The sequence below is a fragment of the Chrysemys picta genome, chromosome 22 (genome assembly GCF_011386835.1).
Source record: "Chrysemys picta bellii isolate R12L10 chromosome 22, ASM1138683v2, whole genome shotgun sequence".
Lineage (NCBI taxonomy): Eukaryota > Metazoa > Chordata > Testudines > Emydidae > Chrysemys > Chrysemys picta.
In genome coordinates, this window is record NC_088812.1 from 23,369,482 (window position 1) to 23,384,248 (window position 14,767).

At 46.2% G+C, this 14,767-nt stretch overlaps 2 protein-coding genes and 1 long non-coding RNA gene across 3 annotated transcripts in view; 2 read left to right on the plus strand and 1 right to left on the minus strand.

Annotated features, from left to right (window-relative positions):
- The window catches only part of LOC135977169 (maestro heat-like repeat-containing protein family member 2B), a 52,247-nt gene extending 42,377 nt beyond the window's left edge, over positions 1-9,870 (plus strand). Inside the window, exons 33-38 of the mRNA XM_065576453.1 lie at positions 4,847-4,984; positions 5,192-5,303; positions 7,006-7,152; positions 8,329-8,511; positions 9,416-9,571; positions 9,802-9,870. Of these exons, the coding sequence (XP_065432525.1) occupies positions 4,847-4,984; positions 5,192-5,303; positions 7,006-7,152; positions 8,329-8,511; positions 9,416-9,571; positions 9,802-9,870 (805 nt within the window). The remainder of the gene's footprint in view (positions 1-4,846; positions 4,985-5,191; positions 5,304-7,005; positions 7,153-8,328; positions 8,512-9,415; positions 9,572-9,801) is intronic.
- Positions 1-14,767, minus strand: part of LOC135977156 (syntaxin-binding protein 2-like) — a 252,736-nt gene that overhangs the window by 198,177 nt on the left and 39,792 nt on the right. The gene's annotated exons all lie outside the window — the stretch shown is intronic.
- Positions 10,479-13,163, plus strand: LOC135977010 (uncharacterized). The gene is made up of 3 exons (XR_010594318.1): positions 10,479-10,581; positions 11,683-11,748; positions 12,580-13,163. It is a non-coding gene; the product is annotated as an uncharacterized LOC135977010 (long non-coding RNA).

Genomic DNA, 14,767 nt, shown 5'->3' on the forward strand with positions numbered 1-14,767 from the left:
GGAGAGAAACAAAGAGAATTCTAATAGAGTTGTGTGACACTCCTAAGGAGTTCCCAGGGTTACGAGGCACCTTACCATTGCCTGCCCTTAGAGTGAGGAAGTCTTGTCTGTGTCTCCTGTGGGTCAGTTCCCTGAAATGACCAGGCTCTGGCAAAACAAACACTGCCATCCAGGCCTCCTCAGACTCTTTGTACAGGTTAGTGATAGGCACACACCAACCCCCGAGTCTTCTGACCGTTCTGTAGTGTCCAGACCTTTATCCACTGAACACCCACAGAATTACCAGGCCTGCTGTTCCCAATGGAACAGTATACACCAGTTTATTACTTATACTTTAGACTCTATACTTTATACTTTATTACTTATACTCTATACCGCAAAACACACAGCACTTAGGTATATTTATAGTGAAAACAAGAACAGAGATGATCAAAGAACAGAGATTCCAGTGATAGTGAGTAAGAATGCAAGCAAAAAATGGTTACATGTAAAATGAAATCATAACATGCTCCTAGAGACTAAACTTAACCAACAAGTTAACCTCCTGTCTAAAGATGTTCCTCACCCAAAGTTCTCAACCAAGCCTGATAGCGACCCCGCTGTCCATCTCGCTGTCCATCGACTTCCTAAGTGAAGGATGCCAGGGTGTCTTCTTTGTCCCCCAAATATACTAGAGCAAACCTTTGATGTGTACCCCAAAATTGGGTCCCCACTCCTGTCTACTTCCTGTTACTTTTCTTTCTTTGAAGTTCTCACAGTCCTTCTGAACTGAATGTGAACTCTACATGCTTAATTTACAGGTAAACAAACAGATGGATAAACATTTCTTGCCTGAAAGAAAACTATTTTTTTCACTTTTCCTGGTGACTAGTCCCTAGACACAGATCATAAGAATGTAATTTTCAATGCATATACATGACTCTTTACACCGCATGTGTACATGTGTTTCACAATGATATTGGTGACATGGGCTTTTATTTGAGACTCATATGGCAATCTTTTAGTGAACTAGAATTAACATACCAGATCCCTCGGCACCCACTCTGTGCCCCTCGCCAGTTAACACTAAGAGATTCCTGAGTCATCAGTTGACTTCAGCTCTTGTAGCCCATTAATGTACATTTCCCACCAATCTCACAACATTATTAGTTTCTATTATTGTTGTGTTTCTTTATTCCGTGCCAACAAGGTGCTCAAATTACAGACTTCATGGTTTTATCATGTCTCTGACTTTTCGTAGGAAACCAGGATCTAAACTCTATTCACGGATGGGCAGCGGGTATAAAATAAACATAGTGAAGTACTACTTCACATAACACATGGGCAACCTGTGGAACTCATTGCCAAGGGATGTTGTGAAGGCCAAAAGTATAACTGGGTTAAAAAAAGAATTAGATACGTTCATGGAGGACAGGTCCATCAATGGCTATTAGGCAAGATGATCAGGGATGCAACCCCATGCTCTGGGTGTCCCTAGGCCTCTGTCCGCCAGAAGCTGAGACTGGACAACAGGGATTGGATCACTTCATGATTGCCCTGTTCTGTTCATTCCTTCTGAAGAAGCTGGCATTGACCATGGTTGGAAGACAGTATACTGGACTAGATGGACCATTGGACTGACCCAGTAAGGCTGATCTTATGTAGTGGCCACAGTCAGTCAGGTTTTCAAGCATGGGTGCCTAAGTTTTGTCCACAAAACTTGAATTTGTTCACATGGATGGGTACCTAGCTATGTGATTGCTGGCGCTGCAGATACAAGTGTATATTCTGCTCATGCTGTTGGCCCATGTGCAGGCTGATTTTAGGTACCTATATGTGAGGGGTGGTATGCTGTGCCCCGGCCTCTTCCATGAACGCAGACTGCGCTTAGTACCTCCAAAGTGTTCTAGGGATGCCTGCTCCTGAGATCCTAGTGATAAGGGCTCTGATGACTGACCCCAATGGATGATCTTAACTCTTGACCTTTGTTTTCTTTCTCCTCCCTCTTGTCTCTCAGGGGACTTCTCCGTCCTCACCTTCTCTGTGGCTTGTACTTTCATGTCTAGGTTCCTCCACCCCCTTTACATACATGTCCTCTTTACCTGGCCCTGAACGTTTTATTTCCACCCTCCTGGGCCTCCATAGATGCCTTGGTGTCCCTGTTAGAAAGGGATCCCAGTCCATGCCCAGTAGAAGGCAGTGGGGCAATCCATCCACTACCCCTACATGTTTCTGCCTAAACTTCCCCTTGATTTCCAGAGTCACCTCTGCCATTGGACAGAATTTAGTGTCCTCATGTACATAGTCAGTTTTGATCCTACCTCTGGGAAGTATCCAGTGGGGTTTCACTAACTCCTGCCCGATTAACAAACAGGATGAAGCTGTGTCCATTAGTCCCTTTGGTGGCTCCTCCCTACCCATACCGATATGGTAGGTACTTTCTTTTTTCTTCCCTGCCTGGGAGTCTTGTCCCAGCCATAAAACTGTGCAAACCCACATTCCATTTTAGGACAGTCTCTTTTTAGATGTCCTTCACGTCCATGTCGGTAGCACACTGTAGGCCAAGCTCCCACTACAGTTCTTTGAGGCACCTCCCTCTTCTTCTTGATGCCCTTCCCAGCTGGAGGCACTCTGGTCCTTCTCAAATCTAGTCCCTTAAACCACTGACTCACTCTGGGAATGTCCGCCTCTGCAAATTCCTCTGTAACTTTAACTGTGGGGTCCAGATTAACTGGCTGGCGCCACGTAACCCATGCTCGGGTATGCTCAGGGAGACTCTGAAGAAACTTGCAGAACCATGCAGTCCATGATCTCCCCCACAGTTTGAATATCTGGCTTTACCAGTGAGTGGCCCAATCTTTTAATTTCTGTCCAAATGCACAGAGGCATAATCCCTCAATCCATCTTTCAACTCTCCATTTCTGGCAGTACTTTTCTGTGGATAGGCCCCACCTAGTCCAGCATGGCTGCCTTAATCATGTCATAATCTCTTGCCCGCTAATCACTAAGAGCCATATATGTGCTTCCCCGGCTAAATAGGGTGTCAGTCGAAGGCCCCACATTGTTCTATCCCTATGAGGTCTCACTGCTGCTCCTTTAAGAGTAACCAAAAACACATCAGGGTTGTTAGCAGGTCCCATTTTATAGAGTCTGATCTGCTGTGCCTGGTTTCCATTTCCTGTCACAGGACTCGCCAAACTTTGGAGGAGTTGTTGCCAGACCTGGGCTTGCTCCCATATAAATTCCTGAAGGCTCTTTTGCTGTTAAACCTACCAGGCAAGCAAAGGCTGTTTTTCTGCATGGTGGGATTGTTGGAAGGTCTGTAGGGTCTTCTACACCAGCAGTTCTCAACCGGGCCGGTTTTAGGGGGTCCGCCAAGCAGGGCTGGCATTAGACTAGCTGGGGCTCAGGGAAGAAAGGTGAAGCTCTGAGCCCAGCCACGCTGGAGCCCTGAGGCCCAGCACCTGCACTAAAGCCCCGAGCCCCTGCACCCTGTGGAGTTAAAATCCGGAGCCAGGAGCCCCAAACTCTGATGCCTGGCAGGGCAGAGGCCTGGAACTGGGCCATGGAGTATTTGTAGCATGTTGAGGGTAGGGGGAGGCTCAGAAACAGAAAGGCTGAGAACCCCTGTTCTACACTTCTCTTTGCTGCTTCACCATCCATTTCAGTGTTCCCTCCATCACCCGGACTGCCAAACCTCTACACCGGCTTCTCCAGCAGGCTCTCCATTTGCATAGATAACAGGGAAATCCCTGATGAGCCCCCAGCTGTGACAGAGAGGGGTGTTGCACCCCCACATCTTCCACAAACACAGACCGCGTTGAGACTTTCTTGCTTGTAAACACCAACATATAGTCTATTTAATCCCCCTACCAATACATAGCACCTTTATATTCAAGTATCAAAGGGGTAGCTGTGTTAGTCTGGATCTGTAAAAGCAGCAAGGAGTCCTGTGGCACCTTATAGACTAACAGACGTATAGGAGCATGAGCTTTCATGGGTGAATACCCACTTCTTCGGACGCATCCTATACGTCTGTTAGTCTATAAGGTACCACAGGACTCCTTGCCACCTTTATATTGTATCTCAACTTTCTAAACTCTTCTCCAAAAGTCGGGGGTATGGTGTTTCCACTCAGAGACCTCACTTTGTCAGGCTCTCCTAGCTTTTTGTCTTTCTGTTTCTCCTAGCGTGACCAGACAGCAAGTGTGAAAAATCAGGACAGGGGGTGGGGGGAAATAGGTACCTGTATAAGATAAAGCCCCAAATATCGAGACATCTGGTCACCCAAGTTTCTTTCTCTGTTCCCCTCAAAGAGCTCCTGCCCATGTCCTTTTATACAGTTTCCCTGTTAATGGAATGATTGGTTCCTTGACTCACTAGCCCCAATCTGACCTCGTAATCAGGTACACCTCTGTCCAATTAGGCCTTCTGTGAGGAACCAAATTAGTACTAATAGTGACCAGAGTGCTGAGTCAAGTGCAAACCCTCAGCACTCTGTAATGTCATATCTGGAGATATGACCCCAAAATGTGCATTAGTGATCACCACACTCTATGCCCCCAGTGTTTGGGTCCTGATCATGTATCTTTTCCATATTATTGTACTCTGCTAGTGCCCATACTCCTTGCAGAAAGGGGGAAATGACTGCAAAATTTTGTCCCTAGCAAAACTAGTCATATGAGATGTATGAGACTGAAACTTACCTCCCGGTATCAAGTGCTTCCAGGGACACTGGTGTCCAGGATATTGCCAATGGATGAACTGTCAATGAACAGCAGACCTGACAAGTAACCGGGGCTTCCTCGCTCTGTTCAGGCTGCACCTTCCTACTGATTGCTGCAGTTCTGTGCCTCTCTTTCCCCAGGCTTTCTATCCAAGCATTAGAGGCTGTGCTTTTCAAAGCTGGGAATGAGAGACTGGGGAGAGCGCTCAGGGCGCAGAGAACATGGAGTCTGCTTGAAAACCCCAAAACTCACCATGAGGGAGTGTGTCTGCTGGTGAGGTAAGAGATCTAGGAGGCATCATTTTATCCTTGGGAATCAGTAGCAAATAGAGTGGCTGAGAGGGAACCTCCAGTTTATAGCTTTGTGGGGGTGCCCTGGGTGGAAACACACAGCTCCCATTCTTAGATATCAGTGCTGTATGCTCAGAGCAGCTGAGTTTTTGAAGTGTGCAATCTACCCCATAAGCGGTTTATTTTGTCTTCCAGTGTTCTGCTAAGAGCTGAACTAATAACACCTGAGATCTTACAGAGCCTCCTCCCCTGGGTGAATTCCCCAACAGAAAACCTCCGAGTCACCAGCACAGCTTTCCTTGCCCAGGTAAGACACAGGGTTCTGAAGAGCGGTTTCACCATTAGATTGTTGTCTTATGTTTGCCTTTCTTTCGGGAGTTGTACAGTTCATTTCATAGGAGTAATTGTCATTTTAGATAGTAGAATGGGTCCTCCTTTATATGGAAACCTCACAAGGAATTTCATTACACCTTTCTGAGTCATTCTCTCGCTGATATTTTTATTGCTATCATTGCCTATACTAGCTACACAACCATTGGTGCTGGCTGAGAGAGATACAGACAGAGTTTGAATTCCTGGACCTCTTCTGCCAAGTCCTAGTGCTGATACTAACCAACAGCTCCTGATTCTGGTTTAGCTCACCAGATCTTCTGAATGAACCTAGTGTCCTAATACTATAAAACAAGCAACATACAAATACATTCACATCTATCTTAGGTTCTCATTACTGTAGTATCTGAGTACCTCAAAACTCTTTAATGTCTGCATCCCCACAACACTCCTGGGAGGTAGGGAAGCACGATGATTCCTATTTTACAGGCAGGGAGCTGATGCACAGAAGGGCTAAGTGACTTGCCCAAGGTCTTTGAGAGAGCAGGAAATTGAACCTGGGTCTCCTAAGTCCTGGGCTAGTGTGATAACAACTGGACCATCCGCCCTTTCCACAGCCTTCCTCTAACATCGGCATCATATTTCCCACTTATGCTAAGCAACTATCTTAGGGGCTCATCTGGTTCTAAGAAAAACAATCGATCTGTGCCTGTGATGGGCTGTACCTGGGCTTTGAGGCTCCTTACAAGAGGCCCCGTGGTCCTACTACACCCTGCCCCAGGCAAACAGCCACAAATCTGGGTCTGACTAGAGAGGACTCATGAAAGCAGCCAATCAGAGCCCATCAGGCTCAGCTCAAAGGAGCTGCAGGGCCTTAGCAGGTCAGTTCCTGGCAGGACCTGGAGGGGCAAGAAAGGGGGCTGCTCTCTGGCCACAGAAATTCAGGGGATAGCCAGAGTTTGATTCTGGCAGCATTTGCTTAAGCTGGATTTGCAGGAAGAGGGTCCTTAAGAACTTTAACCCGGAGGTGAGGGTGAAGCTAAAAGTGGCTGGTACGAAGAAGCAAAAATGAACTGAAATGAAGCGGTGCCTAGCTACTGTTTCCAGGGTCCATGGTTTGGAACCCAGAGTTATGGGCAGGCCCTGGTTCCCCCACCATCTACAGTGGCATAAGCCCCACGGAGGGGACAATGCTTATGGAGAGCTTGAACAAAGGGCAGAATTTCAAGGACCCAAAGTTGGGGCGGGAGACCCTAGTGAGGGCAATGAGATTGTTCTTGACTACCCCAGAAGGGGTTCATTTGGACTTTGGGACGCAGCCAGAGGCCTGAGCCACAGAAGACTCACTAAGGTCGGCTGGCAGGGTGCACCAGGGGTGAGAAAAGGACTGTGGTACCAGACCCAGCCACTAAGAGGCTCTCAAGAGGTGAGTGGATCCCTATAATTGTGCCCAAAAGGAAAGCTTCATGTTTTAAGACATTTCTCATTTGTGTGGAATGATAAAGTTACAGTGTCTTATGTGCCAAGTATCAGAGAAGTAGCCATGTTAGTCTGTATCCACAAGACTGTGGCTGTAGGAGGACTCCTTGTTATTTTTAGTGTATTCCATGTCTGCTCAAATTATATTCTCAATCTTAATGATCATATTGGGACTAATGGACATGTTGATTTTATTTCAGCTAATGAGTGACCCCATGCTCAGGGAGAAGAAGTTCCTTAAGTCTGTCTTGAGCATCTTGGAAGAAAGGTCACATGATAGGAACAGCATTGTCCGCCAGATGGCTGTGAGAGGCCTGGGAAATTTAGTCTATGGGGCGCCTGAGAAGGTAAGAGAGATTACTGAATAGAATGCAGCATAACTAGAGAAACCAAGAGCGAGAGTTGTTCAGAGTTTACAGAGGCTGCACAAAATGCACTAGGCCAAATTCTGCTCTCTCATATACCCTAGTAACCTCTTTGCAGTAAACATAGAGCAAGCTGGATCCTTTGGTAAGCTGGGCATAAGTCAACAACGTGCACTTTAATATGACCATATGTAAATATATACATCTGGGAACAAAAAATGCAGGCCATACTTACAGGATGAGAGACTCTATCCCAGGAAGCAATGATGCTGAAAAAAACTTGAGTCATGGCAGATAATCATTTGAACGTAAGCTCCCAATACGAAGTTGTGGCCAAAAGGGCTGAAATGATCCTTGGAGGTAAAAACAGAGGAATCTTGAAGAAGAGTAAAGAAGTTATTTTCCCTCTGACTATGGCACTCATGTGAGCACTGCTGGAATACTGTGTCCAGATCAGGTGTCCACAGTTCAAGGAGGATGCTGATAAATTAGAGAGGATTCAGAGAAGAGTCTCAAGAATTATCAAAGGATTGGAAAATATCCCTTTAGTGATAGACTCAAGGAGCTCAATCTATTTAGCTTTATAAAGAGCAGGTTAAGGAGTGACTTGAGGACAGTCTATAACTACTCACATGGGGAATAAATTTTGATAATGGGTTCTTCACATTAGCAAACAAAGGTATAACAAGATTCAATGGGGAAAAATGAAGCTAGGCTAATTCAGACTGGAAATAAGGCATACATTTTTAATGGTAATTTTAATGAACCATTGGAACAATTTACCAAAGGTTGTGGTGGGTTCTCTGTCCCTAGCAATTTTAAAATCAAGATTGGATGTTTTTCTAAAAGATAAACTCTAGTTCAAACAGAGACTATTTCGGGGAAGTTCTATGTTACGCAGGAGGTCAGACCGGATAATCACAATGGTCCCTTTTGGCCTTGGAATCTAAGTAACTAGGAATCTAATAATAGGATTACACAGATGTATTATGGCACCAAGTTGGGCTCATTGTAGCTAGCACCTGGTCTGAAATATAGCTATAGGTCTCTGGGGGGAGACAGGGTTGATGAAATTCCCACAGCTTCATAACTGCTAAAGAAAACTTATTAGAAGTGTGATCACTGATAAGTGTTCTTTAATGTCATATGTTTGTACAGGTGAAAAAGCACAAGAAGTTTCTTCTGGACATACTGATCGGGGCCTTACATGACATTTTCAGTTCTGAAGTCATTGGCGAGAGCATGAAAGCACTGGCCAAAGTCCTGAAGGAGCTGAAAGAGAAGGACATAGGTTCTTCCTTCAAAGACCTCACCCAACAGATCCGGATTTACTTTGACGATGTATGTGAACAGATCTCTCCAACCCCAGTTCAACCGATCTTGATTAGACTCCATTTACAATGCATGATGTGGATTCCCTGGGCATTGCTCATGTCAGAGTGAAGAGATTTTAGGCCCCAGGGAAGAGAGGTGTTTTACGGAGGAGGAGAACATTAGGAGGATGGGGATGACATCCCTGCTCCCACAGTCTCACCCTTCTATTCTTCCTTATTGCCACTGAGAACCTCAAAGAAAGTCTGAATACTAGATTAGATAGCTAGATAACCATGAAATGGGGGTTACAGAGTACAATAGGGAGTGTTGGGCCTGTTCCATACCATTTTTATGTGAGGGTTGGAATGATAATTCCATTTTGCACAGAATTTAGAGATTTCAAATTTGGGTTTTGTTCCTATTTGTGGGAACCCCTCTCCCCAAAGTTCACTCTTTGTGAAACAGAATTACTATTCTCAACCTAGCTCTATTGGAAGCTTTGGCCCAGGGCAGTCTGCTCTCAGACTATCCCGGTGCTGGGAACCCAGGAAACTCTGGGAGCTAGAAGTGCCAGGGAGTTGCAAATTTGAGAGCCAGGACTCCCAGGGTCCCAGAAGCTGGGGGCCTGGAAGCCCACGATCCCAATCAGCCTGCTAGATTGGCTGCCACAGAGCTGGATGGGTGCACTGGAAAGACACCAGGCAAGTTTCTAAGGACCCCTACCTGGCTTCCGGAGGAATTTCATCAAAACTGAACTGTCTCTAAAATATTTTGATGAATCAGCAAATTTGAACAAAAAATTGGTTAATTACCGTTTTTCCAACTAGCTGTAGTTGGAATCACTCTACTTTAGCGTAGAAGAGATGGCTGTGCGAAGTGCATGATGTGATTGCCTCTTAGTTACTAACTTGCGGGGCTTTCTTGGCTGTAGGAGGATGATGCTCTTCGCTCAATGGCCTTTGTCCTATTTGGCCTCCTGGCCCGGCTGACAAAGAGAAAATGGAAGACCTATTTTGCCGACCAGGTTAAAAAGAGCTGGGTCACACTTCTGCTGCACCTGCAAGACCCAAACCCTGAGATTTCAATGGTAAGACCGACAGTGACTTATTTACTAAGCAAAAGGAATCTTCCTCCCAATGCCAGGGGAGCTCTGCTATTCCTGCCTGCTGTGGAGGCCCAAATTCACCCCTCAGTTCATTGCCCTCCTGCTGAGTCAGTTTCAGCCAGGTTGGTCCATGGCTGCCTCACCAGAATCCAGGAGAGGTCATGGGTCTGACCCCGACAGGTCTCTGTTCCTGTCTGCCCCTGCCTCCCCAGAACAGAGAGACCACAGCTATGCCTGGTGCAGCAGCTTTCATTGGTATATCTGTTCCCAAAAGACATTGATGCTACCTCCCAGGTTTCAGTTGAAGTTCTCCCGTCTATTAATCATTCCTGCATGTTTTCTGCCAATTACATCCAGATGAATCCCTTTTTTTGATCCTGGAATAGATGAGCAGTCACGCAGATGAGTTCCCTTTGAATGAACATAGCACTCGGTAGGGAACAATTCAATGGTGTGACACTCTTTTTCAGGAATGCAGAGCTACGTTTCACCTCTGTTTACCGTTTTTGGGACTGGAGAGACTCCAAAGGGCAATTAATGAGCACCTTGGTGGCACAGCCGAGCTGAAGCCTGAAGAGCTCCAGGTGGACATTTGCAGACACCTTGTGAGTGAGCTGTTGAACTGTCTGAGATTATTGACTGGAGTGGTGGTGTAGAGGTGTGTGTGTGGGGGGGGGGGATGTGTGATGGATAATGTAAATAACTGTAAGAGTGGGATATATGACTGAGGGTGATGGGAAATGTAAATCTGCCACAGATTCCCATTGTTCCCACTTCTACACAGCAACCTGTTCTCTATCTTATTTACCTGTGGTTCGTAAAAGCATGTGCTGGCAGTCAAAGGGCACTTCTAGCCAGAGAGAGCTCATGTGTCCCTGATTCCCTCTAGGTCAAAGAGAATGCAGAGCTGCTGGAGAAATTGTACCAAACCACCATCACGTACTTCTATAGCAGCTGGGAAGAGATCCGGGCAGTTGCAGCCAACTTAGCTGGTGAGAGATGATGCCCAGTGTCCCTTTCGGTATTTCCATTGAGGGAGACAGAAACAATCCCACTGTGCAGCGCTGAGCTGCCATTAATCTCTCTGTGCCTCAGCTTCCCATCCATAGATGGAGATGTTAATATCCCTACCTCTCCAGTGTGGTGGATTAGTTGCTATCAAGTGCTTCGGGATCCTTGCAGGGAAAGCACGGTGCAGTCATTTAGTAGTAGAGGCAGGGACATTGTCACGTAGGGCATGGTTACACTTTGAGCTGGGTGTATAATTCCCAGCTTGATGAGACGTACCCGCACTAGTCCTGCGTGCTAGAAATAGAGAGTAGTTGCGATGGCAGGAGCAGCAGGAGGTTTAACCACCCCAAGTATGATCCCATCCAAACGCCAAAGTCTATTCTCAAGGTGGCTAGCTCCTCCCACTGCTCGTGCTGCCTTAGCTACATTCTAATGTTAGCATGCTATCGCTGTCAGAGCCAGTGTGGGCCCGTCCCATTGAACTGGGAGTGATACCTCTAGATCAAAGTGCAGACCTACCCACAGTGTTGTTCAGTGCTCCTCACTGCTACTTCATCATTGGGAGGCATGCAGCCCGCCTCCCCATAGCACCTGCTGTTTCAGGTTCCTGGCCACACCACCTTGTCAAGGAAGCATTAGGTTCCTCCTTTTTGGCCCTGTGCCCTCTTCACCCTAGCACACCCATGTGAGACAGGCAGGCATTGTGGCCTACGTCTCAGCTATCAGTCACCTTGTGAGATCCCTGCTGAGAACTCACTTATTCCTGGCCCCAGTCCTTTGCACAGACCACTAGACCAAGACACTATCTTAGTATGTCTCCAATAACTGACAGCAGTGACAAGAGGAACACAGACTGTTTCAAGCAAATGGGTTTTATGGAAACATTCTTTTTAAAAAATGTCTCTCTCATTCTCTTCAGTGTGAACTCTAAACTGCTCTAGCATCCTCTTGCCCACAGCTCACCTTTAGGCCCACAGTAGGAGACGCCAAAGACCTGTCTAGGGGCTGCTAATATCACTTTGCACTCAACAAGGGAAGGTTTTATTATTACTGTTGTTATTTATTTTACATTGTGTATTTAGGCATCATCCTGGAACACACAGACAGGCAGCGTATGAAATGGCTGGACCTGGAATATCTGCTGATGTGTAAGTAATAAATACAGCTGAAGTCCTGTTCATTAGTGAGTTCTAAAGGAATTCAGCTGGCAAGCAGCAGTAACCGATACCACTGGTGCAAAGTACATCAGCCCCACAGCAAAGGACAAATTCACTCTTGCCCAGTAGAAAGTCCGCTTTAATTTTCCCTAAAGGAGGAAGCTGCAGAAGGTGTGATATGAGTCAGAACATCTCCTGGTTGTCCTGGCAATGCCCCCTCCACAGCCAGTGCTATCCACTCTTTGGGCTTTATTGGCTCTCTGTGGACTCCCCAGGTGAGAAGAAGTTGTCGCCACTTTCTGCTACCTCAAATTTCCCACCAGCATTTTTTCTTCCAGTAGGTGCCCTGTATCATGCATAAACCAGCTTGGACCTGGCCTTTGTTAAATTCCAGGTTTAGTTGAGCTCAGGCAGTGTCTCCTGAATAGAGATGGAAAATAAACTTAAAAGTGGAAGCTATTGAAACAATGGGCCTTCTTCCATTTACAGCAGAGTGGATGACTTTCTGGTAGAGTCAGGGTCTCCCCCAGTTGGGAGCATGGAAGGGACCCAATGGAGGAACCTAAAGCTTTGTTTGTATTGGAGAGCTGCTGTAGTGTGGTATTCAGAGGTAATAAGTCTCCAGCTATTTCAGGCAGAGGTGACTATATGAAAAGTGGGGCATATTCATCTCTCATGTATTTTCCATCCCATTAGAAGGACTGAGCCCAGTCTCATATTTTTCCATGTGATCATTCTGCTCAGGTAGTTCAAGATTCTGTGATCACACTTAGCTGTGATATGACAGTCTGTTCACTAACGTGTTGTCCTCTGTAATTTCAGCTCTCCAGGTCCTACAGAAAGACCCAAGTCCCACTGTCCAGCTGGTGGCAACTGAGATCATAAGTGACATCTGTTCTGGCCGAGTGATTGGGGAATGAAGCGGAACAGAGACAAATAGAAGAAGGCGCTCCAGTAGTATAAGGGCCCAACTGTCAATCGAACGTTAACCCACCCCTTGCCCACCCGTCACCAGAAGTCCCACACCCATGGGGTATTACTTCTGGGGACATATAACCAGCGGCTGTAAAAGGTTGTGTTAAACCAGGCAATTAATAAAACTTATTTAAATGTGTCCATATGAATGTGTCCCCCTCAATACTTGTGTTAGTAAAAGACGGTACCAGGAACAATCATGTCTCCACAGACGACTCTGTTAAAGAAAATATATTATACCCCAAGGGAAGTTGGGAGCTTTGGCGCGGTGAATCCTCTTTTTCAAGTGGCCAAAAAGCATAGTAAAACTTGAACTAGAAGACAGGTAACAGCTTGGCTTTCAGACCAGGATGCTTACACTTTACACAAACCGGCTCGAATACAGCTTCACAGGAAGGATCGGGGCTGATGTACATTAAAAGGAGGAAGAGAAAGAGAAATGTATTATACCTGCAACGCAGAGGTCCCCCAATACCCTTTAAAAGAAGGGCTTTGATGCGCAGGCCAGCCATAAGCAAAAGTCCAAGAGGAAGCCTGAGCGAAAGAGAAGACGCTCTCCGCCTCGTAAAAGAGAGATATTTTAATCAACATGGCTTTTGTTCACTGCGGGTCTGAAGAGTGCACCAAATCCGAACTAGACTTGTTTCAAATAGCCCCTACCCAGACCAACATTGAGAAAAGCATCTACATCAAGGTGCCACCTCTATCGGCTGTTACGAAGTCTGCCCCCATTGATGTTTTTATAGCAGGGAATGGCATCGATTATATGGATTTAAACAATACACTTCTGTATCTATGTTGCAAGATTGTAAAAGGAGACAGAACTGAACTCGCCATAGATGCCGAAGTGGGCCTGGTGAATTACCCCGTGGCCTCTGTTTTCAGTCAGTTGGATGTCACGCTGGGAGACCGCCTTGTAAGCCAAAGCAACAACTGTTACCCTTACAGGGCCTTTATAGAATCGGCGCTCAATTACAGCGACGACACCTTTGACACGCAATTTTCCACTGGCCTGTTTTACAAAGACACTGCCAGACAAGACGAAGAAACAGAGTTGGATGGCGAGAATCTAGGGTTTGTGAGGCTTGCAAAGCTGACGGCCCAGAGCAGGACGGTAGAGCTGCTGGGTCATCTATGCAGTGACCTGTTTTTTCAAGAAAAAATTTTATTGAACGGAGTGGATGTGAAAATTAAACTGACGCGCAGTAAAGACGCCTTCTGTTTAATGGCATTCTGTCAGCATCCCTTTTCGTGACGAAAGTACGGGTGGCCCCGAGTGTTCATCTGGGGCATGCAGAGGCCCTGCTTACCGCTAATGCTAAATATCCCATGGACCGTGTGAGAATTAAAGTGTTTAGCATCCCCGCGGGCAGCAGGGTCAGTAACCAAGAGAACCTGTTTTTGGGACAGTTACCCAAAATGCTTGTCCTAGGGTTTGTGGATAATGATGCCTTTAACAGAAGTTACACACAAAATCCCTTTCATTTTCAACATTATGATATTAATTTTTTGGCCTTGTATGTAGATGGTGAACAGATACCAACCAAGCCTCTGCAACCAGACTTCGAGGCAGGACGCTGCGTGAGAGAATACATGAATGTGGTACAGACAGCTGGTAAACACACGAAAGATCATTCTCTGTTAATCGACCGTGAGGAGTTTGCACAGGGTTACACCTTGTTTGCCTTTGACCCGTCTCCCGACCAGGAATGCGCCGATCACTATTCCCTGATTAAAACCGGGAACCTGAGAACAGAAATGTTTTGGGAAGGCTTTAACTGTCACCGTCAATATGATCGTGTATGGGGTTTTTGACAACGTCATAGAGACGTTCAGAGGAGAAACATTCTGTTTGACTATATGTGAACATGGATACCGTGCAGCTCTCACATGTCTTAGCAATGGCCCATTACACAAAAAAGAATTTTTTAGATGTATTCCCTTGTGATTGGCTCCCTGGCAGCAAGCTATCTCAGAGACCCCTAGCTTTGGTGGTCCACACGCATCCACACAACCAACTTGGTGAACACTGGCT